The sequence below is a fragment of the Physeter macrocephalus genome, chromosome 2, assembly GCF_002837175.3.
Source record: "Physeter macrocephalus isolate SW-GA chromosome 2, ASM283717v5, whole genome shotgun sequence".
In the NCBI taxonomy this organism is placed as follows: Eukaryota; Metazoa; Chordata; class Mammalia; order Artiodactyla; family Physeteridae; genus Physeter; species Physeter macrocephalus.
Genome location: NC_041215.1, coordinates 130,101,460 through 130,126,977, shown reverse-complemented (window position 1 = coordinate 130,126,977; position 25,518 = coordinate 130,101,460). Strand labels below are relative to the sequence as shown.

Sequence of the window (25,518 nt, the reverse complement as noted above, 5' to 3'; positions counted from 1 at the left end):
TATATATATATATATATATATCACTGTACAATATTGTATGTTTGACAGAGACTTTGTTGACATCTTTCTTCATTACAAAAAGCATTTGAGGCAGATTTGTTTGTATTTGTTTTTTAACATCTAGGCAATTAAAATTGCATGGATATCCTCCAATTAAGCAGAAAACTAACATCTGTTTGAGCGATCATACTTAGCCAGGAGAATCTGGACAAATTTCTTCAGCTTTGCCATTCCAGACCTCCATTCTCTCTTTTTTTTTTTTTTTTTTGTGGTACGCAGGCCTCCCTCTGTTGTGGCCTCTCCCGTCGCGGAGCACAGGCTCCGGACGCGCAGGCCCAGCGGCCATGGCTCACGGGCCCAGCCGCTCCGCGGCATGTGGGATCCTCCCTGACCGGGGCGCGAACCCGGTTCCCCTGCATCGGCAGGCGGACGCGCAACCACTGCGCCACCAGGGAAGCCCCAGAGCTCCATTCTCTTAAACTTGGCTTCTGGAGACAGCTTTTCCCCGCTATGCATGCTTTTTACTCAGAACCACAGGATCTTCTCTCTCCCTCTGGGCCTTCTTCTTCTGCCTGGCTTATCTGGGTACAAGCCCGGCCTCTAAACCTGAGCATGGTGAAGAATTGTTCCAGGGGCCTGCTGGACCGCTGGGCTTGAGCCTCCATATCCCCAAGGCGTGTTCTCTATGCTCATAGAATAATTGCACTGATTACGAATCACAAAGTCCCATTAGGAAGGGGAGATGCTGTTAAGGACATGGAGAGGGTAACAGATGCTTGTCGCATTAGGCACGGATTTTTTTTTTCTCACACATGGGAGCATTTATTATTAAAACGAAGTTATAGTTGGTGCCACTCTTATGCTTTGTCCCTCAGTTCAGTTCCTATTAGCTATTTCATTCTGCTGCTGTTTAGAGATCCATAACCACATTAAATTTAGGTTGCTGGTTATTGTCAGGGACAAGTCAAATTTTAAAAAGTAAACTTTTGTGCCATCAGCAAAATGCAGAATGGACAAATTTAACAGGACAAATGATCTAGTTTCCTCAACAAGTAAATTGTGAGAGGAAAAAAAAGAGAGAGAAATTAAGACTTAAAATGTGTATCGACAAATAGCAAAGTGTGGGCCTTACTTGGATCCTGATTTAAACAAATTTTTTTAAAATATGGTCATTTATGAGAGAATTGGAAATCTGAACACCTTTGGATATTTTATATCGAAGAATTATTCATTTTTTCAGATAAGATACTGATATGATTATGCAGTTTAAAGAATTCTTCTATTTAGAGATTTATACTAAAATATTTGCACATGAAATGATATATTTGGGATTTGTTTCAAAATAATATGGAGGAAGGAGTGTGTGTGTGTGTGTGTGTGTGTGTGCTGGGGTAGAGGCGGGATTGAGGCAGGAATTGCCAGGAGTTGATAACTGTTGAAGCTGGGTGATGGGTATGTGGGAGTTCATTAAACCACCTGGTTGGTTGGTTCTTTCTACTACACATCTCCCCAGTATAATCATAAGGACAGTAATACTGTGCCACAATATTTAATATCAAAGAATTTCTTGGTTCTTTAACAAATAATTATTTTTCCAAAATAACCACTGATACACTAATTTTTCAGCTGAGTTTTTTGTACCTTAACTGTGGAAGTATCAATTTAACCGGTATGAAAAAGGTGGCTATTATTTCAAAATATGATCACTTTACTTTCCCACAGAACTTTCTTTTATTCCTTCCATTCCTTTGTTATGTGCCAGGCACAGTCCTGGGTGCTTGGAAGAGATGTATCGGTAAACACAACAGAAGAAGATCCCTGCCCTCATGGAGCTTATAGTGGTAGTTGTAGGGGAGAAGGGGTCAGATCATAAACAATATACACAATAAAAAGTAAATTATACTGTTAAGTACTTACTATAGGAAAAAAGAAAAGTAAGGTAAGAGAGATTGGGAATGGGAGTGGGGGGCAAGAGAGGCTTGCCTTTTAAAGTAGGATGGTCAGCTGTATACCTGAAACTAACACAACATTGTAAGTCAATTATACCCCCCCCAATTTTTTTTTTTAATAAAAATAAAAAAATAGGGCTTCCCTGGTGGCGCAGTGGTTGGGAGTCCGCCTGCCGATGCAGGGGACGCGGGTTCGTGCCCGGGTCCGGGAAGATCCCACGTGCCGCGGGGCGGCTGGGCCCATGAGCCATGGCCGCTGGGCCTGCGCGTCCGGAGCCTGTGCTCCGCAACGGGAGAGGCCCCAACAGGGAGAGTCCCGCGTACCGCAAAATAAATAAATAAATAAATAAAGTAAAAAAATAATAAAGCAGGATGGTTGTGTGGGCGTTACTGAGAAGATGAGCTGTGAGCAGGAGATGGGGCTCTCTGAGGGTAGGAACATTCTAGCAAAGGGAACAACCAGATTTTATAAAGAGATAAGCTCCTCACAATTCATATCAGCCAAAGAAATCTTCAGAATTCGATTAATTTTCTCGAACAGCATGCAGATAACTGAAAGTCAGCCAACTGGTCAGGATGCAGGACCAGTTTATGGACTATTGAATGTTTTTCTATGTCCCTTTTAAATATTAGGAAATTAGAGATTTCTGCCTTTTGTGGACTTAAAACTCATAAAAGTTAATTCAGAGTCTGGTTCAAAATTAAGGATAGCCGTTTTCTTCATGCTTCTCTCTCCCATAACGCAAATGATTGCTACGTTGCTGCCCTCGCTGAGGCTTGGCAGGTGGCTTGGGGACCTGCCCCTGCTTTTGCTGGGAATTACTTAGAAGCTGGCTTCATTGTTCTTAAAACAAGGGTATCCATCTGAGGAGCAGTTGGTGGAGGATCACTGGCTCCTGACACTTGCTGTAGATTATCACTGCTCAGAGGTCACTAAAGGAGGCAGGTTGCTTCTTGGAGCTTATTTTAGAAACTGAAGCAAAATCCTTCTGCAGCAATGTGCTGGCAGCCGGGCGGATGAGCAGTTTAGGATGAGAGGCAGTGCAGGCAGTGGAAAGGGACCAGACTTCTGCAGTTGGGTCTGAATTCCAACCCGGATGATTCTCCAGTTACCTGCTGCAGGGTCTGGGGAAAATTTCTTAATCTCCATGAGGTTCAATAACCCCCTTTTATAACATGGGTATAACCACAGGTAGCTTTTGGATTATTGTGAAAACTAAATCAGATAAAGCCTGAAAAGCAACTGGCACATCCTCACCACTCAGTTAGTGGTAATTGTTATTATGTCTGCATGTATGACCGCTCTGCTCTCCTTCCAAATGCAGGTCATTCTGAAACTATTAAATGATGCTAAACTAGGGAAGCTTCTCGGCTTTGGGGAGTGAGCTATTGGTCAAAGTCTCTTTTCTCCTCTCAAGCTGCCATCCTAATGTCAGGAGGCTGGGAGCATTTACAACCGTGTGTGGCCCCATGACCACCTGAAGCGGGGCTTATGGTTTCCCTCTGTGTGTACCTAGAAGTTAAGAACACAACCCTCAGCCTCTTGGCCAGCATTTTATTTTCTTTCACATTTATTTTATTTTTAAATAGGCTTCATTTATAGAGCAGTTTTAGGTTCAGCAAAATTGCGCAGAAAGCACAAAGCACTCCCAGTACACCCGGCCCCCAACAGACACCATCTACCCCACCAGCATTTTAATTTTGTGCCCGTAAATCACAGACTGTTCCTATCTTCTAAGAAAGATACAATTAAAACCCAGAGATGCAAGTGCGTATCAGGTGACTTTGACATCTCGTAGCTACGTATCCTTATAGGTACATTTTAATTCCTTTTATTCTTCTAATCCATTTGGGAACACATTGGCCCATTCCTGAGGCTTCTATAAATTGCCTGGAGTCACTCTGCATCCCCTTGTGCCTGAGTACTTTCCTGTGTATTAAGTGCAATTAGCGCTGACGGCAGAGCCCTCAGAATCCATTCGTTCTTTCAACAGATCACTAAGCACACACTGCACGTTCTGAGCAGTGCCCGGCATACCAGGGGCGATAATGCAGACACAGTCCTGCCCTGGTGGGGCTTATATTCTGATGTGAGAATGCAGACTTATTTTATTTACTTACTTCTTTTATATGTATTTGTTATTTATTTATTTAATATAATAGTCTATTATTATAAGTGGAGTAACCTATGCTGAAAAGCCTGTTGGGGGAAATGATGGACTAGAGGCGGGCTTCTTTGGGTGAATCTCGGTACTTACCCCTCGAGCTCCTTTTTTACAATCATGATTATTGCTTTGTTTGAAAGAAAAGTTATAGAAACTAACGTAATGAGATGCAGATGATCTTTAAAGGCTGCAGCCTCGGGCTCTGGCCATTGACGCTGTGCCCTGTGCCTCTTCTTCCCTCGCGGGTGCGCAGGCTTTGGCAGCGGGATGGCCTACTTGCCGGCCGTGGTCATGGTGGGCAGGTACTTCCAGAAGAGGCGCGCGCTCGCCCAGGGCCTCAGCACCACCGGGACCGGGTTTGGTACATTCCTCATGACGCTTTTGCTCAAGTACCTGTGCGCAGAGTACGGATGGCGGAACGCCATGTTCATCCAAGGCGCGGTGTCCCTGAACCTGTGTGTGTGCGGGGCGCTCATGAGGCCCCTCGCTCCTGGGACGGATGGAGGCGACCCAGAAGGGAAAGAGCCACACGTCCTCCCGGCTCGCTCCACCGAATCTGTTCGGTCCAGTGGACGGCTGGGCGGAGCGGAAGAGAAGGGGGGCGGCCCCGGCACCGAGGACTCCCTCGGGGACATGCCAGCCCAGGCGTGCCACGAGGAGGCTGCACACAGAAAGGACGTGTGCGCCTTTCGGGTTCTGAAGACCGTGAGCCAGCTGACCATGAGGGTCAGGAAGGGCTTCCGGGATTGGTACTTGGGCTATTTTGGGACAGCCTCGCTCTTTACGAATCGGACGTTTGTTGCCTTTATTTTCTGGGCTCTGTTTGCATACAGCAGCTTTGTCATCCCTTTCATTCACCTCCCAGAAATAGTCAATCTGTATAACTTATCAGAGCAAAACGATGTCTTCCCTCTGACTTCGATCATAGCAATAGTTCATATCTTCGGAAAAGTGATCCTCGGCGTTGTGGCCGACTTACCTTGCGTCAGCGTTTGGAATGTCTTCCTGATGACCAACTTCACCCTAGTCCTCGGCATTTTTATTCTGCCCTTGATGCACACGTACGCTGGCCTGGCAGTCATCTGTGCACTGATAGGGTTTTCCAGCGGCTATTTCTCCCTGATGCCGGTGGTGACCGAAGACCTGGTGGGAATTGAGCACTTAGCCAACGCGTACGGCATCATCATCTGTGCTAACGGCATCTCCGCGTTGCTGGGACCACCTTTTGCAGGTAAACCATTCACGGCTTTAAGAGCTTAGGGTGCATGTAGAAAGTCGTGTTCTCATGTATGTTCAAAGTCCAGGATGAATAAGAAGGAAGTTTCCATTTGTGTACGTGGTCCTTTTTTTTTTTTCTTCCCATTCCTGCCCCCAGTTTCTCAGTTATATATTTTAGCAAGTTAAAGGTCATTCTTTCGTGTAGAATGTAGACGAGCTTTTGATCCCTAACCTGTGAGATCAACGGCCAGGCTGGTAAAGCATGCGGTGGAGAAGCGCAGAGCCCCTGCCCCGTCCGAAAGAGACAGCCTCTACCCTGTTCCAGCTGATTTCCATCACCAAGAAATACAGAAAATCATGACTAGCTCTTCTGTTGTTAGCCTGCCCACCCCCGCCAAGAGAAGCTAGGACTCTGCACTCTTAGGTAACATTTCCAAATTTTCAAAACACTGTGTGTAGGTCCAACAGAGCACTTCCGTGGATCTAGCCCTGTAGTCGTTTCCTACTGGTGCTGTAATAAATTGCTACAAACTTAGTAGCCTAAAACAATACAAATGTATTATCTTACACTTCTAGAGGTCAGAAGGCTTAAATGGACCACAGTGGGCCAAAATCAAGGTGTTGGTGGAACTGCATTCCTTCTGGAGGCTCTCAGGGGGAATCCATTTCCTTGCCTTTTGCAGCTTCTGGAGGCTTCCTGCTTTTTGGCTCCTGGCCCCTTCCTCCATCCTCTAAGCCAATATCGTAGCATCTTCTCATCTCTCTAATTCTGACTCTCCTGCCTTCTTCTTTCACTTTTAAGATGCCGGTGACATTGGGTCCACCGGATAATCCAGGATAACCCCCATCTCAAGGTCCTTAACTTAATGGCATCTGCCAAGTCCCTTTTGCCACGTAAGGTAACATTTACAGTTTCCAGGGATTAGGATGTGGGCATCTGCGGAGAGTTGGGACATTCTGCCTACCTCTGGCCCAGAGGCCACCAGCTGGCAACATCTAGGGTGAGATCTCTCACATGTATTCACCTCAGTTCAATGGAGATTTTGCTTCTTGCATCGGGCATACCAGAAGCCGTAGGCACCACCACGGAGTCCTGTGTCTGGGCCAGATACCTCTCTGAGCCTGTCATTCTGGGCAGGTTTTAAGCTTTGTGGTAGGTAGACCCAGTGCCCAAGAGGCCAGGTACTGGGCAAAGGTGACAAAGTCTACCCACTGTCCAGGGATTAGAGGCAGGAGCCCACAAAGTATGGCAGGGGCTGGGGCCAAATGTCAAGACAAAGGTGCTCTGTGGAGGTGGCTGTTAGGGCAGCCAGGCCAGGCAGGACTGGTGACAGTTGTCAGAGCTGCCAGAAGTTCGGTGCAGGGTTTTAAGCTAACCTGGTAGAATCTCACCTATTCAGATGCCCCATCCTCTGCTTATCTGGCTGCTCCAGGCCCTTTATCCCCATATCCTCTGCGGAAATACTTCTTCCCAGTGGGTGGGGGAACCTCATGGGTGCAGGACAAAGCCCTCCCCACCCCTTGCTTCCCAGTCTCTCTACAGAGCCTACAGTCACCTGTCCTAGAACTACGCTGGCAGAGGGCTTACGCCAACACAACCATTTTTAAGTTCCCGTCAGGACTGAAGCTCAAGAAATCATAGATTTTTACCTATTCAGCTGACAACACTGGCAGCTGGCTGACAAAAGGCTTAAGGCCCAAGAATTGCTTTAGGAAACCCAGAGGCTACATATGGGCCCCTTCCTGGATCAAGCTGCTCCTATTTTCTGCTCGTACACAGAGATGCAGGCCAGCATTTCTAGGTGACAGTGAATATCTATAGCAGTGCAGCAGACTATTTTATTGGCAGCAGAAGAGTCAGTACTGCTTAGTGATCTCATAGTATAGAATTCTCTATCAGTTAGGGATGCATTTGGTTATAAGAGAACACCCTGACAATGGTAGCTTAAACAGAGATTTGTGTCACATAACCAGAAATCTAGAATTCAGAGACTAGATGATATTGGGGCAGTGTCTCAAGATCCTCTTGGCCTTTTCCTCATGCTAGTGGCCTCATGGTCACACAATGCCTGCAGTAGCTCCAGCCACTACATCCTCATTTATAACAAGAAAAAGGAAGGAACAAAAGACTCAGTCCCAGAAGACTTCCACTTATATCTGATTGGCCAGAACTGTGTCACACAGCTAGTCCAGACTTCAAGGGGAACTGAGAATTGGAGAATTTTACTTTCCAGCCTCTGTACTAGAGGAAGGAAAGGAGAAAAGAACTGGGATTGGGGGGTTGGATCGGTCAACCAATGGTAACTTCCAAAGGAGTTTAATATCCATTAAGGGGATGGGGACATTATCAGTGGCTCATCCACCCTCTTGTTGGAAGTCCTTCAGATATATTGTATGTGGAAATAGAATCTGCCGTTGATGTTCCTTTGCAGGATCCAAGGGATACTTTCTGCTTCTAATGGTCAGTCTGTGATTATTTTATACTGATCCATCAGATTGCAATAGCAGTATCACAACACAGCCGTGAGGTGCAGCAGAATTCATGATCAGTGTTAATTAAAGCACCAAGGTTTGCCAGCATGGTTGCCTTATCCCATCCCTATGGTCATTTCCTTTTCACACATTTGTATTCTAGTGCACTTTCTTGAGTGGAAGAGAAAGGAATTATAACTAGAAGACCTGGAGTTATACCCAACCCTCTGTCACCAGGTCTGATCTCTGCTTGCTTCAGCGTTCCTCCCTAGAAGTGGAGTCTGTAGCTGAATTTGATCCACCATAGATGGTAGAAACCATTGTATTACAAACCTGACATGAATATGTGTCAAATGCTGCCACGGGGACTCTAAAATCAATGTTCTGACGTACATCTCCAGGCCGGCAACCTAAAGGGACCTCTCCTTCTTTTTGTTTGTTTCTTCTCCTTCCACTGAATTCATGCACTGAGGAATGCTGAACAGCATGATTAGCTAACTGTATTGTGTTTAATTCATTGACTTTCCAGGCCAAGGAGCCAATATTGCAAGAGATGCAAGGCCAGCCTTTATGCATGATAGTGCCGAAGTGCCTGGCAATATGAGTGACTAAATAACCACATTAAATTCTTGCTAGAAATTCCAGGTTGGCTAGAAATTATTACTTAGCTTGATGTGCTAGAAGGAAAATTACTGTTCACATTAGCTTTTTCTTTTTTAATGGGTTTAGAAATGAATGTGCTTTCCATTTTTCAAAGCGGTGCCTACTGGCGCTAAAAAGTCTGCTACAATTTAGTAGCATGTTAGACAATCACACGTTTCCATTTAGGAGAAGAATGTGCGATCAAAGATATTGAACAGACATTTCAACCATGTCATTCAGCAACCTGAACTTCATGATGTAATTCATTTATAATGTTACTGGGCGTTCAGTTCATCACTTTTAAAGATATAATAATAGTACTTTTCTAGATGTTTCCAGGGTGAAGTAGAGCAAAACTCAGCCACCAGATTTGACTGACCAAGAACCTACATGTATCTCCAATAGTTGCATAAAGTAGAACACCCTAACAACAATCTGTAACGTTTTTTCACCAGGAGCTGGGAACACTTATTTAATAAGTAAGAAAAATAGCCGTCACTCCTCATTTGACAGACACGAATGAAAAAGCAATGCAGTTTAATAGGGAACCAAATTTTACTCGGAAGCTGTTGATTTCAGTGGATGGTTGGATCAGGATTGCCAGGGATCCAGGTTCCAAACCAAGGGACTGAGTTCAGACCTCTAGGGAGAGACGGTGAAGGATGATTGAGGCAGGCATCTTGTCTGAAACATCTTGTTTCTAAAGAGTTATCGTCCCCATGTGTTGGGCCAGAGCACGTGGTAAAGTACTGTCTCCTGACCTGCTTTGCATCTGACTTGGGACTGGGTTGAGTTCAGACTAGTGGAGATGGTAGGATCTGGAATCGTTTCAGATAAAGGTAGATTGGAGAAACCTATGGGATTGATTGAGCATAAAATTTAGGACTACTCCAGTTTGTACCAACATTGTTTGGTAAAGTTGAGTGCACTTTTTGAAAAATTGACTTGTGAGTTACTTTAAAAGAATGGGGTGTGTGAAGATGCTTTTACAAAAGTTTATACTTTTAGGGGAATGATGCAAGATCTTAAAATATAATTAATTCAACGTAAGGCTGTAACAATATGTAACATACGTAGCACACATTTTCTCTAGTCTGCGGAGACAAGAGGGAGGATGGAGCGGTGGGAAGGAGATGGTAGGGTGTTCAAAGGGTGATGGGTTTATTACTGTCCCCCCAGGAGGGGGAATAGTACATGTACAGAAAAGGTGTCAAGACAAATACGTTGGAGACTCCAAAATATTCAGAACGGCTTGTGCTTGTGCTTAAGCTCTGGGCAGCAAGAGAGGTGGGCAGGGGCCATATCACAGAGTCCTGGAGCTTGTACTCAAACACTTATAACCAAAAAGTACATGAATAGTCTGAACTAAGTACAAATTAATTCTCCAGTGAGGATTTTGTCCTGTCTCTGAGTCCCTGTTAGGCAGTGATGGGAAATCAACTTGTTTCAGCTGTTGGTTATTTAGAGGCATCATTTCCTACTCTCAATCACTTGATCATATGAAAAGGGAGGATTTAACTGTTAAACTGACAAGATCAGCTTTCATGTGGGATGAGTGGGGTATGAGAACCTCATTTATGTGTATTGATTTTTTAGAAATTGTAGCTGAAGATAGTGCTGTCATGTACTCTGCTTATAGAGACGCACCACTCGGTGTTATCTGCAAGTGAATTGTTCACTTCATCCTCATTCACAGAGGTCCACAGCTGACAAATGGTGGCACCGAGCAAAAGTTGGGTGTGTTTTTGTTCATATGTCACTGTGTCTTTCTGATTCAATGCTGAAGCTGAATCACTGTTTCTGGATTATATGTTTAATCTTTACTTTATTTTATTTTATTTTTTTTGCGGTACGCGGGCCTCTCACTGTTGCGGCCTCTCCCGTTGCGGAGCACAGGCTCCGGACGCGCAGGCTCAGCGGCCACGGCTCACGGGCCCAGCCGCTCCGCGGCATGTGGGATCCTCCCGGACCGGGGCACGAACCCGTGTCCCCTGCATCGGCAGGCGGACTCTCAACCACTGAGCCACCAGGGAAGCCCTATATGTTTAATCTTATCTGTCCTTCTTGTCTCAAACTGGAAATTAAGAAAAGATGATAGAACGTTTACTAAGCCATATCTAAGGACTCTGGTATTCTCTTCTTTTATATATCAAATAACAAACTCAAAAACTTGGTTTACTTTTAAAGTATATCCAGGATTCATAGTTTTTGAGGGACTTTTTAAAAGCATACATTTTCGATGCTATTGTTCGTTTTTCTTTATGACAGCCTTGACTCATCCAGGCGCATTAAGCACTAGCTACAATAAACAAGAGATGCAGATAAGCCACAGGAAGTCAGAGATACTAGTTTACACGTTTAGCAGTTGCTTTTGTGTAGCTGTTTGTTGGTGGGAGAAGGTTATAAGTTGTAGTTATGCATTCATTTGCCAATTAGATACTTTTTAAAAGATAATTTTCTTAAAGTGACCATAGAATGCTGTCTGATCATTAAATCATTTATATTTTTCTTATGCCTTTGCTAATTAATGCACTTGTTGAAATGGAAAAAGTGAATGCTTATATTTACATTTTTACCATAAATAAAATTCTGTGTATAGCTTAATCCTCTCAGTTTGCATAGCTGGCTCTGTGGGGACCATGACATGTGACTGATCCTTAGAATTAATAACTGAAGTGAATGAAACATCATGCTTCATAGTTTCTGAGACTTTTTTTTTTCACATTTTAACTTCTCTGAAATCAGAATACCTTGTACAAAGTTCTAAGAAAATATCAAGTCATATTTTAATTGATGATATATTTCTTTTTTATTGATACATAAGATAATGATGCATCATGTAATTCATGGTGTCTTAGAATCCATGAAATATGGTAGTATCTTACAGGCCCTAGTTAGATCATTATATGAAAGTATTAGACTATAATAGTAAAGTATTTTTTTTTTAAAGAACTGATAATTTAGTTAGCATTTAAGGCTATATCTTTGGCAATTTAAACTTCCATAAATTTAAATATATATATTAAAGGTTTATAGCTGTAAATGTGAATTTTATAAAACCTGGAAATCTTGATTCTTTCTAGAACAGATATTTACCCTTATACTTCAGAATGAATGAAAGTTCAAATGTCTTAGGCTCAGCCTCTCTGTATATACATGAGAAACTTCTTCAGAAGAGTTTTGAGGTTTTAGAAAAGACTCGTGTTTAATATGTGTGTAAAAAAGAAAATCATTAGATTCACTTTTCGCTGCTGGCTTTGTGCCGGCTTGAGAGTTACCCCAAGGGCTGTGGGCCAGAAGATTCTCCCTATAGTTCGGCCAGCTACTGTTTCAGTGCCTTTAAAAGTACCCCAGTGACTTCAAAGATAAATGCAGCCATCCCCACGTACCAAGAACTCTGGTTCCAACAGCCCAGACTTAAAAATGGCTAAATGAAACGTTGGGGGCATTAAATGACATATAATAAATCCTTAGAGAATTATTTATAGTAGCAGTAAATGCTTGCTTTGTGTTCTTGACTTTATTTTCTCAACTTCATTACACTGAATATATTCTTTTTTGTTTTGTAGGGTGGATCTACGACGTCACACAAAAATATGATTTTTCCTTCTATATATGTGGTTTACTCTACATGGTAGGAATACTCTTTTTACTCATTCAACCGTGTATTCAAATTATAGAACAATCCAGAAAAAAATACATAGATGGTGCAAATGTGTAGTGTCCTGTTATGTTCCATGTAAGATTTCTTTGTCATACTCATGCCTACCTCACATGGTTGCTGTGAGGAGCCTGTGACATCTCATGGGAAAGTACGTCGTCCCATAACTGGCACAGTCGTTTGTAAATGCCATTGTCATGGCTTCGTTTGAAAGCAGCACTGCCTTTCTGTGCAGGGAGAGGCATTAAGGACTACATGCATCTTAGAGATGACCGTGTCCTGCAAAGACAGCCTATTAAATCATTGGTAGAAAAGCCCTTCTAAAAAGTATCTCATCATCCACTAAGACTAGGGTTCTAGAAACAGTTTTTAAAACAAAGACAGAGAATTAAAGCTTTTCAACCCAACTACTTCTTTTTAAGGTGAAAATAAGGTATCTAAGTGCTTCTGGAAATCTTACAGATACAGGTCTCCCTGCTTTTTGAAAGCGCTTTCCACTGCTTTGCTTTTATGAAAGACCTACGTTAGTACCTGTTTTCACTCACCAGAAGAAACCCATGGAGGATTTTCGCTTTTACAAAAAGAAAAGGGGAACCACGTTCAGCGTTTGTTTTGCTGTGAACCTTTAGAGAGGCAGCTCGGCCAGAGCAGCAAGAGGGGCGCCGTCAGGCTCCGTCCGGGGAACCACGTCCAGCAACTCAGCCTCAAGTCGCCATAGCTTTGAACTGTGTCTGTGAGCATCTGTGCTTGATCTCGATTTATTTTGTGCATCCATGAGCAAGATGTGACCTAAGGTCATGGCTTCTTTGCCTTATGCCATTTCAGGTAAGGTTTCATAGAACGCTCTGCTTTCAGATAGTGGGGAAAACCTGTAAATGGGTTTTCAGCCCAAGAATATGCTGGATTCAGAAATTGTTACAGGGAGCTGTTGATCTACCAGTGTAAAACAAAGGCAGGCTCTAACTTCAAAGGTAATACATTTAGTACAATTAAAGAGACACAGTTTATATTTTTATTAAAGAATTCTGCAGCTGGGGCATACAATTTCTAGATCTTTCTCTAAGAAAAGCATTTGCCGTTACTCCTAATTCAATATTATCCCGTTATAAACTGAACCTTGAGACAAAACCTTAACAAATAAATAATATTAATAATCTCCTTAGTGAAAGCCATATTCGTGCATACAACCACTGAATCAAGGGCTACGATTCAAGCACTTTTATTCATTTCATTGGCCTCTTAGTTTATGAGCACGATCTGAGGCCTATAGAAAAATTTTTTTCTGAGTTTCTCCTGCCCAGTAAATAAAATAGAAAACTAATTGCTGGTTAACATGTAAGTTGGTGGTTAAATCATCTGTCAAGCATGTTACTAATCCCAAATATGAGACTATCAGGTTGTGAGGATAATAAAACGCCCTTGGTCCAAATGTCTGTGCACTTGACATTGCAGTAGTGGTAACAAATAGCCCTTCTCCAGTGTCTTGCTGTTCTATCGACAATTCATCTGCCTGAGCTCAGCACAGTTTTTAAAATAGTTCTCTTGATTGATTTCAAACAGAAGATAACTGTGATCCGTGGCATCACATAATGCTCTTCCTTTATCGGAGATCTCTATTTTTCTAAGCCAAACATGTTTCAGACTGCAGAATGTTCTTCCCAGAATCATTCTGAGATTTCTGGCTGCCTTACTTGTTTACACATATTTTAGAACTATTTAAATTTCCACTTAACAATTTGCTCATCACACACACACAAAAATGCTCTAATATCATGGCCAGTGTCTTGGGTCAAATTTATCTAAAGTGAGTACAGACCATTCTCAGTTATCCTTGGTAATTAGAGGCAGGAATGGTACTAGTAATTGGAGTCACAGAATGTTACCCCAGCCTAATTTTAGCCAGCCATTTCAGCCTTTTGCTCCACCAAACCCTTTAGAGCTGTTAACAAGTGATTACACGGACACGTTTCCTTTTTGTTTCATCTCCACTATTTCCTGCTCTAATGTCTAGTGGGAGGGGTTGGGTAGTGAAAGCGACCACCAAAATAAGAATAATCATAAAAGGCAGCTAATGGAAAGGAGAAACAAAAGCATAGCTAACATATGCAATATTACCTCCAATGATTCAAGAATTGCCTGTAAATTATTATAGATAACAAATTGCATGTCATACTCCATTTGGTCCAACACAATGACCTGTTATCATGACATCTTTGGCTGCTGTGAAAGAACCCAGCTCTCTCTTTTTGATAAAGGTAATCTTAAATGCTAAGGCAATGTTTTTCTCTATGTATATTTACCATTAAATTAGGATGATAGATTGAAAAACATGTTGTGTGTTTTAAAACTGACTACATTACCCCCTTACTTTCATTTACTGACAATACCAAATTAACAAGAGGCGGTGTTAAATATTGGGAATGGTGCTATACAGCCAATGCATTTTGATGCTTGCACTACTAGTTGTGCATCACAAATACAAACTTTTTATCCAATGACCCAGCTTTAGTTAAATATCCAAGTTAGACTTGCTTATGTTCAGTCTGTCCAGTTGTTTGTTGATTTACCATATTTTTAGAAGTGGTGATCGCCACCAAATCAAGTCCCCGTTTTACAGAGACAAAAGTAAAACCTACGTGCAATATTCATGTTGCCAACAGAAAAAAAAGAGAATGCTTATAAAGAATTACAGCAAATACATTATTTCCTGTTTAAATATATCCTGATGATATTATATAGGGTTGATTGTATATTTATGTTATGTGCTTTATAGGTTTCCCCTCACATATCCAAATACTTTTTATTTACATACAACTAAATAAATTTTGTCCTCTTTAAAGATGGTCAGTGAGTTTTTGTACAAAATCTTTATTTTCTTAGCTTTAAGAGGAAAACTCCTAAAATATAAGTGATAATTATCGGTTTGGTTCTTTCCCCTGGAAGAGTTTTTCTCTAGGTATGTTTATAAAACCACCTAGAGAGAAGCACTGAGCGTGATTGTTAGAAGGGCCAAGTTCAGCTACAAAATTTAAAATGTACACACCCTATAATCCAGCAACTGCATTTCTAAAATTTTTTCCTACATATGAACAAAGACAAATGAACAAGGATTTTTTGATTTATTGTTTGTTATATTAAAGACTGGAAATAATTTAAATGTCCATCAATGGGAACTGTTAAAGTATGGTATTTATGCAACTGTTAAAAAAAAAAAAGACCGATTCATATGTAAAATTAGACAACAGTATCCAAGATATATTGCTAAGAGAAGAAAAGCAAGACATGTTTAATGTAATCCCAATTACGTTTTTGCTAACTACAAAAAAGGTTATTCATATGGCTTGTATATATATACAGAACATTTCTGGAAGGAAACAGAAGGGAACATTAACAGTGTTTAGCTCCAGGGAGGGAAGTTTGGGCTCTGGGGTGGGCCTTTTTCCCTTATGCACATGATGATTTTTCAATTTAAAACTTGTATCCAACATTATTTTAAATGCAGACTCCTGGGGCTATTTAAAACCTAATGAATTGGAATCTTGGAGGATGGGACCAAGATATCTGCCTTGTATTGGACTGGCCAAAAAGTTCGTTCGGGTTTTTCGTAAGATGTCACAGAAACACCCAAATGAACTTTTTGGCCAACCCAATAAATAAGCTTATCAGTTGATTTTTATGCTCACTAAAACTGGAGACCAGCTCTCAGCATATTTAAGTGTAAAACATTCCAATCGATTTCTTTCTTTTTTTTGAAAAAGCAAAAGTGAGTTTATTATAATGCATTGTTTTTTTCTTTTGATAAATGACTACTAGTGTAACACCTTGATAAAGAGAAGCTTGAGAGCTACTATTATATTTTAACAGATTAAAAATAATTTGTTTGCCTGTTGCAAAAGTATTGTTACATGTTTATTAATACACTGAATTTGGTAAGCAAATAAGTATATATTAGTATATTGAAGTTAGTGTAAAAATAAGAAGAAAAAATTTAAATGTACTTCCAATACCCAGATACAATCATTGCAGTATCTTTTATACCCTTTTACTGTTTGTGCATGTGTTTCTCAAGAACAATTTTATACTTTAAAAGTATAATTTATAATTAAATTTTATTATAAATTATAATTATAAAGCAAATTATAATTTGTTCTTTGCATGAACAGTCTATCAAGGACATCTTTCCATATCAGTAGATGTGCCTCTTCAGTACAGTGGTCTCAACCATTTTTTTCACTCCAGCACAACTGAGGCATTAAACACAGTTTTGATAATGTTATTCTGTCAACTCTTTTTTTAAGGAGTGAGGAGATGAGGCAGAGAGGAGGGAGGAAATATGGTCAGTTTAAATTTAAAAAAATCCAGGTGACAAATACCTATCTGCAACATCATTTTTAATGATTGTATAAACTGTAATGTTTTAAAAGCAAATTCCCAATTGCTAGCCATTTAGGTTGCTTCTAATTTTTGACCATAATGTGTAACATTGTGATAAACACTCCTCCCCACCTCCAATCAATTTCAAATGCTTTTCCTGACTCCCTCACATTGATTATTTCCTTTTATGCATATGACATTCTGATTAATTACTATCCATGGAGCACTCCTAGTGTATAGTATTTTTATTCCACTGTCTGTCTCCCTAGTCTCTTTCCATTCAACAGATGTAAACTGGGCTCCTATTAGAACAAGGCAGGCTGATGCCAAGTGCCTGCCCTCGAGTGGCCTGCGTGCAGAGGAAGCTGCTATTGCTGGAAGTGATGATGCAATGACAAAGCTAAGGGAGATGAGACTTGTAACCTGTTTAAATGAAACTGTAATTAATAATATAAAAGACACAGAGAGGTTCAATAAAACGGATGCAGAACTATCCCTAGGTATGTCTGTTTGTCAAACGAAAGATGCAGACAACAAGTGCTAAACTTACAGTTCTCAAACTCTTGGGTCTCAGGTCCATGTTACAGTCCTGAAACCCAATGAAGTCCCAAAGATCTTTGGTTTTTGTAGGCTGTATTGATATTTACCATGTTAGAAAGTGAAACTGAGAAATTTAAAAAATTATTTAGTATTGCTTCATTTTAAAATAATAATGAGCCTACTATGTTAATATAAATAACATTTTTTTGAAAAGTAACCATATTTCCCCAAAATTTTTTTAGTAACAATAGCAGCATTTTTTTACATTTTTGCCAATTTCTTTAATATCTGGCATAATAGAAGACAGCGGGGTTCTCATGTTTGCTTCTGCATTCAATCTGTTTTGATATATGGTTTTGATTGACATATATGAAGGAAATTCAGCCCCATGCCTATATGTAGTTGGAAAGAGAGGGGTATTTATTTTAATAGTCTTTTCAGATAATTGTAGTTTGTTTGGTTTTTTTTTTTTTTGATAACACAACAAAACTCAACAAGTGGTATTTCTTAAAGGTTATTTGCACTGTGTAATCTGACACCATATCATATAACTTTTTGTAAAACGTGACATTAAAAGCCTGTCTTGCACTTTGAATGGCTCTTTTGCCCATTTATGATTTTGTAACATAATGCTTTAGTAAATTGGAAAATACTAATCTACTGAGTTTTGTAGATCTTCCAAATGTTTTCATATCTCAAACAATATTTTTTAAAATCATATGATAATTGTGTGGTTCCACTTATATGAAATGTCCAGAATATGCAAATCCATAGGCAGAAAGTATATTAGCGGTTGCCAGAGGCTGGGAGGAGAGAGGAATTGGCACGTGGTATCTTTTGGGGGTGACAAAACTAGATAATGGTGATAGTTTCACAAATTTTTGAATATATAAAAACCATTGAATTATATACTTTAAAAGGGTGAATTTTATGGTATGTGAATTATATCTCAACTGGGAAGTGGACAAGCTCATGGAGGTTGATATAAGTTTTCCAGAATTCTTATTTCCTTTGGAAAGCTTAAATATTATCATTGGCAACAAATACTGCAGTTATTTTCCTTGAGGCGACAGCCTCATTTTCAATAATGTATCTGCCAAACATAAACACGGTATTTCACGAAACATCCGTAGTTGAGTTTGCAACTCAGTTACACAAGTGCTTTTCCTCAAGACAACCAATGGACTTCGATTTGCAGCTGATGTGCCCTGTGCATATTTTCCATTTCGAAACCAAGCAGGACCCTGCAGGACCTTCCCAGGGACACACACCCCCACACCCCACATCCCTCACCTCTTATTTGTAAAAAAGCTCTAGCCTGCTAGGCCTTCCCTGAGTTCCAAAGAGCAAATTTAATCAGAGAACTGAGAAAATGCAGAAAGAAAGGAAAGCAGTCAAGCAAGTCAAAAATAATAATGGGTTAGCCATAAAACAAAGTCAAGGACCTTTAGTTCTTCATCAAGGGCTATAGATAATTTCCCAAGCCATATCCTCGAGTTGTTTTGCAGATACTAAAACCCCCACCAGGTGGAAGAAGTTAACTGCATGCTGACCACCAGCAATGTAGACCCCAGACGAGTTGGAACCAGAAGGTCGATGACTGAGATTCCCAAAACTTCATCCTATTACGTCACCATCAACCAATCAGAGAACTGTGCGCGAGCTGACCACACACCCTGTGACCCCCTCCCTCACACTGTCTTTAAAAACCCTTCCGCGAATGCTCTCAGAATTGGGGTCTTTTAAGCGTGAGCTGCCTGTTCTCCTCGCGTGGTACCCTGCAATAAACACTGCACTTTCCTTCACCATAACCGGGTTGTCAGTAGATTGGCTTTGCTGCTCAGGTGGACCCAAGTTTGGCTCGGTAACAATTTTGTCACGCAGGATATTAAAAAGATGTGCAGTCAAGAGTAAAGAGTTCATAAAAAAGGTGGTCATTTTTACTGTTTCCTCAAGGATGTCCTGAAGTGAATCTGGCCATTATTTGACTGCAAGCATAGCAATGAAAAATACAATGACCTCTGGTGCGTTTTGGTGGTGCAGCTTTGACTCAATGCCGAGGCATTAGCGGCACCCACCACTGCTGCTGCACCATCAGTGCAAACCTCAACACAGCTACTCCAGGATCACGCACGAGAGTGAATCAAGTTATTCAGTATTGTGAACGGTTCAGCACCCCTTGGGTTTGCTTCCAAGCATTCACATAAAAGATCTTTGTCTAGTTGGTGTGATACTAGATGAACACAAGCGAAACAGCGAGTCCAGCCACATCTATTGATTTGTCCATTTGTGAGACAGAAGTATGATTCTGCAGAGAAGATATTAACTCAGCCTTCCTGTTTGCAGCTAAATCTTTGATCTGACAAGCTACTGTATCATTACAAAGTGGCGCTGCTGTAATTTCTTCTGCGGACTCTCCAGCCAGCCAGCATTCAGCAGTGTCAGCACACGCCTTTCTCTGGGTGCCAGAGGCACTTCCTGTGATGAAGTACCCTGCACAGTCACCTACCCTGCAGGGCACTTCAATGGCTTTGCCTCTCTGGGTTGAAAAGCTATAAAAATCAATTTTTGGCTTTTGATGAACTCATCACATTTACATTTAAAATATTCAATTCCTCTCTCTTTAGACTCTGAATGATGTCTCTTAAAATGATACCACAACTTAGGAGGTACCAAAAAGGTAAAATTTTAACATTATAAAGCCATGGAATAGAAAGCTTTTGAGTCATATTTTGTTTCATATTTACACTTTTTTAGTAGATTTCTGATTCATCTTTTTCTTCATGTTAAGGCTTAGACGGTGCAGCTGTGAGCTAAGAAAGCCAGATTTCTAATCTCCCTTTTTTAAAGCTAATGAGCCATCAGCATCTAAGAAAGGGAAACTGAGTCAGGGCAGAGAGCAGATCACTGGCAATGCATTAAAGATGCTATAGATGAACCGCGTGGACTTCCAACAATGAAAACAGAGAGAGTCGGGCCAAAGGTCTCAAATTGGCACTGGGTAGCCTCTTCCATTGTCAGGTGAAGTGGAAAGAGGTGCGAGTTCCTTGGGAAGGTCTGGTCCCCAGTGGAGGAAAGTATCAGGAGGAAGAGAGGACTGAGTTTGGGAAGGTCCCAGTGAGCCATGTTCCACTCTGTTACTCAGTCCTTTCCCCGGTTTTCCCTAAGAGCATGTAAGGGCCTTGAAGAAGAATATACTTATTAGTATTCAAATAAATTTACAATATTTGTTTATAGAAAAATGGGCAATAATTTAGTTCATCAAAAGCTTGGAACATTCTCTGGCCAACTAAATTAGTATGGTCTCTCATAGTAAGCTCAAGGTCCTCCCCCTTATAATTTCAAATATGACCTTGGGCAAATTCCATCACCTTTTCAAGTTCCACTGGCCAAACATGGTTTTGGCTCTGAAAGCAGAGGTGGTGTGGCGTTTGTGGTTAAGAACATAGACTCAGTAGGTATAGAGTTGAATCTCAGCTTTACCACTTATTAGTCATAAAACCTTTGGAAAATTAACTTGCCCTCCCTGGGAATAATTTAGGCTTTGCCGGCCGTACAGTCTATATTGTGGCTATCTAACTCTGTCACTGTGTGTCCTAAACCGTGGCACAATAAAACTGCATATACAGAAACAGGTGGCTGGTTAGATTAGACGTATGCCATAGTTTATAGACCCCTGGTCTGTAAGACAGAAATATCATCACTTACCTTCAAGGGTTGCCGTAAGAATTAAATCGGTTACTACCTGTTTATTTCTTGGTAACCAGCAGACAGTCAACGGAAGTTGCTATTATTATTATTGTTCCTAAGGTTATTCCAACTCGGTCTGTGACCACGATCCATGGCTCTCAGACTTTCTGGATGGGCAGAACAGATTTCCCAACGGAAACTAGCTTTTCTGAATAAAGATCTCTGTTTGAGGGAAAGTGATAAGCAGGAAACAGCGAGTCCTCCGTAGCTCCCGTCCCTGAGGGGTCCATGTTGCCAGGGCAAAGGAATGCTATCCCAGTGTGCGGATGATCTCATTTCAAAACAACATGTGCGCGTCCGCCTGCCGATGCAGGGGAACCGGGTTCGCGCCCCGGTCTGGGAGGATCCCACGTGCCGCGGAGCGGCTGGGCCCGTGAGCCATGGCCGCTGAGCCTGCGCGTCCGGAGCCTGTCCTCCGCAACGGGAGAGGCCACAACAAAGGGAGGCCCGCAAACCACAGAAAAAAACAAACAAAAAAAAACATGTAAAGCTAAGATGTTAATTTTACTCTGTAAAATGACCTGCTACGTGATGGAATGCTTGTAACTGCAGGCGCACACCTTTCTTTAGTCTGGTGGTAGCCTGTCTCTTTAACATCCTACCAAAGGCATCCATTTCAAGTTGAAGCCAACTGTTCAGAGTGGAAAAGCTTGGATTCTCTCTCACACTGTATCATATCACAACACAGACTGAAGATAGAGGTCATTACACTAAAGCTCAGAGCAAAAAACTGCTGCACAGATGTTTTATGTAAGGTCCTTTGACATTATTCTTCAGCAACTGGGCAGTTGGTTTGGGTGATCAATGAGGGCTGATGACCATCTTGTACACAAGCAGCTCAGAAAACAGCAACAAGGGGTAACTAGTGATGTCACCCGACCCCTGCTTCCCGCCCCTCCCCCAAATATAATCACAGCCTAAATTCTTGGCCCTACTCAATAAAACAAAACACTGTGGATTCCATATAATCGAGGCTTAATGCATGTACTATGCCAACCTGTTCAGGAAAAAAAAAGCAGCAATAGAAGTTGACATTGAGTATAATGTATTTATTTTTTAGTTTATAAATTAAATATTCACATTTGCTATTGTTAATAAATTGTTCTTGGACTTCCCTGGTGGCACAGTGGTTAAGAATCCACCTGCCAATGCGGACTCAAGCCCTGGTCCAGGAAGATCCCACGTGCCACGGAGCAACTAATCCCACGTGCCACAGCTACTGAGCCTGCGCTCTAGAGCCCGCGAGCCACAACTACTGAGCCCGCGTGCCACAACTACTGAAGCCCGCGCGCCTAGAGCCCATGCTCCGCAACAAGAGAAGCCACCGCAGTGAGAAGCCCGCGCACCGCAACGAGGAGTAGCCCCCGCTCGCCGCAACCAGAGAAAGCCCAAGTGCAGCAACAAAGACGCAACGCGGCCAAAAGTAAATAAATTAAAAAAATAATAATACATAGATTGTTCTTAAAACACTAAATATATAAATCATCGGAAAATATCAGTATTTTACTTTTACAATTACAATGGTGAATGAGAGCCGAGTAGAAACGCTTTTGAGTGAAGAGATGAGAGAAGGCAAAAGTATAAAATGCTGTGACATTTTACTCTGAAATAGGTCATGAACAAAGCAGATTTATCCGTCCACATGAAAGCTGTCAACAGAGGCAGAGAGGCAAACCATCATCGCCTCCCGATTGAGGCGGGAGAGAGAGGCAAAATGATAGACCACGGAGGGTGCTGGTGCCTTGCAGGATTTTAGGTTGATGATACTGCTCCTATTTTAGTAAAAATAATTATAATAAGCTAATAAGGCACTCAAATTATGAGGACAAATAATTATTGAAATAATCTAACTATTTAACTATTACTTTAAAGTAGCCAACATATTAACAACTCATTTTTAATTATTTAGCTTTTAGCATCTATATTTATCTTATTATCTTTCATATAGATAGTAAGTTCTCAAATGGCCATATATGTGTTCTTACTGATTCACGTTGAATCTAGATTATTATACATGCCCATAAGCTTTCAGAACTCAGTTGATAAAACATTACACATGAAATTTTTAAGCTGTTGGCATTTTGCATCGATGTTACAAATGGGTTGTAACTTGGTATTTACGCAGTTATGCTGTGCACACACACACACAGCTGCCGTATACACGTGGTATTAACCTGTCACTGAAAACCCGGCCAGGAGTGAAGTCTGGAACTTCCAGGCGAAACAAGGCAGCAGGAGCCGCACAGAAGCACGGGCCCTCCGCCTGCCTGCCAGCCACCAGACACAACTTCGACAGGCTCTTCATCTGCCAGGAAGGAGACTGCGTTTGATTTCACAGAAATCCAAGACTGAGTGTTAAGGGTGTGTGGATGGGGGTTAAAGTCTGGTCTGATATGAATCCAGGTTTAGTAAAACAGAAAAGAAAGAATCTGTCATTAAGCTATGGCTATGGAGCTGTTCCAGGAGTGACAGGGGGAGAACAGCCAGAGTCCCCTTCTTCCCCACCATTTGGGAGATTCCAGGGCATCACAGTTAGTTCCTCTGGCGGGAGGCGAGCGCGGGGTTGGGGGGGCATTATTTTTCTATGTAGCGAAGTGGAGGTTGCAGGCAGGAAGAGCTCATAGCGTTGATAAGGTGATGGGAGGTTGAGAGCTACTTTGTTCTGTAGCCTAAAAGGAGTCAGGAGACTATTTGCTGCTGTGAGCGCCTTGTCTGGGTACTTAATTGCCATGAGAAAGTAGGAGGAAAACAATTGTTAAATAACCCACCTCAGGGAGGTAGAATTTTCTCCCCTAAAACTGTACCGCTTTTGCCCCTCTGCCAGCTTAACAGAATACAAAATGTCCTTGGGTTTTCACTCAGTTACCCACATCCTGTGTTTCTAAAACTCCCTGTTGTACTCACATGTGGAATCTAAAAAATACAACAAACTGGTGAATATAACCAAAAAAGAAGCAGACTCACAGATCTAGAGAACAAACTAGTGGTTACCAGTGGGGAGAGGGAGACGGGGGCACAATACAGGGGTCGGGGAGAAGGAGGTACAAACGATCGGGTATAAAATAGGCTCGAGGATGTACTGTACCACACAGGGAATATAGCCAATATTTTGTAACAACTGTAAGTGGAAAGTAACCTTTAAAAATTGTATAAAAATTTTTATACAATAAAATTTTATATAAAATTTTTATAAAATAAAAATCAAACACCCTCCCCCCCAAAAATCCCTGTTATAACAGCGGTACCTGTCCACATTTCTTTGGGGAAACCGCACCTCTCTTAGAAATATTTATGGGTTTATTTGACAACGTAAAGTCCTGGGAAGTTGGACTCTGCACGAGGTCTGCAAGCAGAATGTCTAGAATTCTCTCCAGCCATGTCCCAGGGCCAGGTCAGAGGCTGGCCACGTTGGGGGATGGAGCCTGGCATCCCGGGTCCCGAGGGTGGGGGACCTGAATACCATCTTAGCGGAGCAGAGTCAGGAAGGCAGCTGCACTCAGCAGGGGTGTCTCCTGCTGCCCCTGTCCCCTCACAGTTCCCTAAGGGGACACGCAGCCACCTACTCATGGATGGACTCAGATGACAGACAGCAGGAAAAAATTCAAAAGCCATGTTCCCCTTTCCAACGCCTAGATAAAATACATAGGTAATAAAAACCTGCTAATAATCATTTACTGTTTGTTACCATACAGCAGAAGCCTCTTTTCTTATGGGTGGCAGGGCATGGGTGCCTCCTGTCCTGCTGCCCCTGTGCTGGGGCCATGACCTGAGCCTCCCTGTGGCGGGGACCGTGGTTCGGGCAAAGCCCAGCAGAGGCAGTGTGCTGCATTTGTGTGCAAGTACCCTATGGCTCCTTGAACCAACAAAACCTTAGTTCTTAATCAAAGGCAGCAGAAGAGGTTTGGACACAGATGGAAAACACAGCCGTGCCTCAACTCTCCTGCAGGTAGGAACGTGTGACCCTAGAGCTCACTGCTCCTCTGGCTTCCTTGTCGTTGTATCCTCTTGCGGAGGCGCCGCTGGAGCTGCAGCTTGTTGGTGAAGAACATCTGTCTCCAGCCCATATCCTGAGCCAAGGCTCTCATGTCTGGGGTGATGTGGTCACAGGCAGACTGGACGATCTGCTCCCACAGTTTGTCTGACGTGCACAACTGTAGGTGGAAAAAGTCAGAGGTGGGCGACCTCATACGTGGGTTAAGGAAAAGTTCACTCACTCACAACATCACTAGCCAACCCCTGCTGCCTGTGAGACCCCGGAGGAAACGCCACGGGCGCACAAAGGTGTGCCAGACACAGCTCTGACTCCAGAAACTTCCTCTTTGAGGAGAGGCAAGTGCACAGATATCTAAAGGATGAAGCAATATTCGATTAACGGAATAAACCAGGTCCTGATCTCACTGAAGATGCAAAATTTGAAGGAGAATACATACATGTATATGTATAACTGAGTCACTTTGGTGTACACCCGAAACCAACACAACATTGTTAATCAACTATACTACAATATAAAATAAAAAGTTAAAAAAAAAAGATGCAAAATGTGACATAGTTATAAACAGTACACGTACAACATGATATAGTTAGTTTATGTACGCAACATTAGACGGTGAATTTCCGGTTAGCCACATAACAGGCTGATAATGGTGTGGTCAACCGATCTTCACCCGGGGCTGCAGCAGTTTCTCGAGGAGGAGCGTTGCTAACTCCTGCTCAGCTTCACGTTAAACCCTTGCTTGAGTCACCTCTC

At 41.9% G+C, this 25,518-nt stretch overlaps 2 protein-coding genes across 7 annotated transcripts in view; one reads left to right on the top strand and one right to left on the bottom strand.

Moving 5' to 3' along the window:
- The window catches only part of SLC16A14 (solute carrier family 16 member 14), a 33,693-nt gene extending 18,541 nt beyond the window's left edge, over nucleotides 1-15,152 (top strand). For 4 of the 6 annotated variants that reach the window (XM_028482556.2, XM_028482557.2, XM_055090418.1 and 1 more), the window contains 3 exons: nucleotides 4,368-5,345; nucleotides 12,016-12,080; nucleotides 12,737-15,152. In XM_028482556.2, coding sequence (XP_028338357.1) covers nucleotides 4,368-5,345; nucleotides 12,016-12,080; nucleotides 12,737-12,844 — 1,151 coding nt within the window. In that variant the 3' untranslated portion in view covers nucleotides 12,845-15,152. Of the gene's footprint in view, nucleotides 1-4,367; nucleotides 5,346-12,015 lie in introns of all 6 variants that reach the window. The other 2 variants (XM_055090420.1, XM_024124583.3) reach the window with 2 other exon arrangements.
- Nucleotides 15,153-22,300: 7,148 nt separating this feature from the next.
- The window catches only part of FBXO36 (F-box protein 36), a 107,036-nt gene continuing 103,818 nt past the window's right edge, over nucleotides 22,301-25,518 (bottom strand). The window contains exon 4 of the mRNA XM_055090427.1: nucleotides 22,301-24,922. Within this exon, the coding sequence (XP_054946402.1) occupies nucleotides 24,734-24,922 (189 nt within the window). The 3' untranslated portion in view covers nucleotides 22,301-24,733. The remainder of the gene's footprint in view (nucleotides 24,923-25,518) is intronic.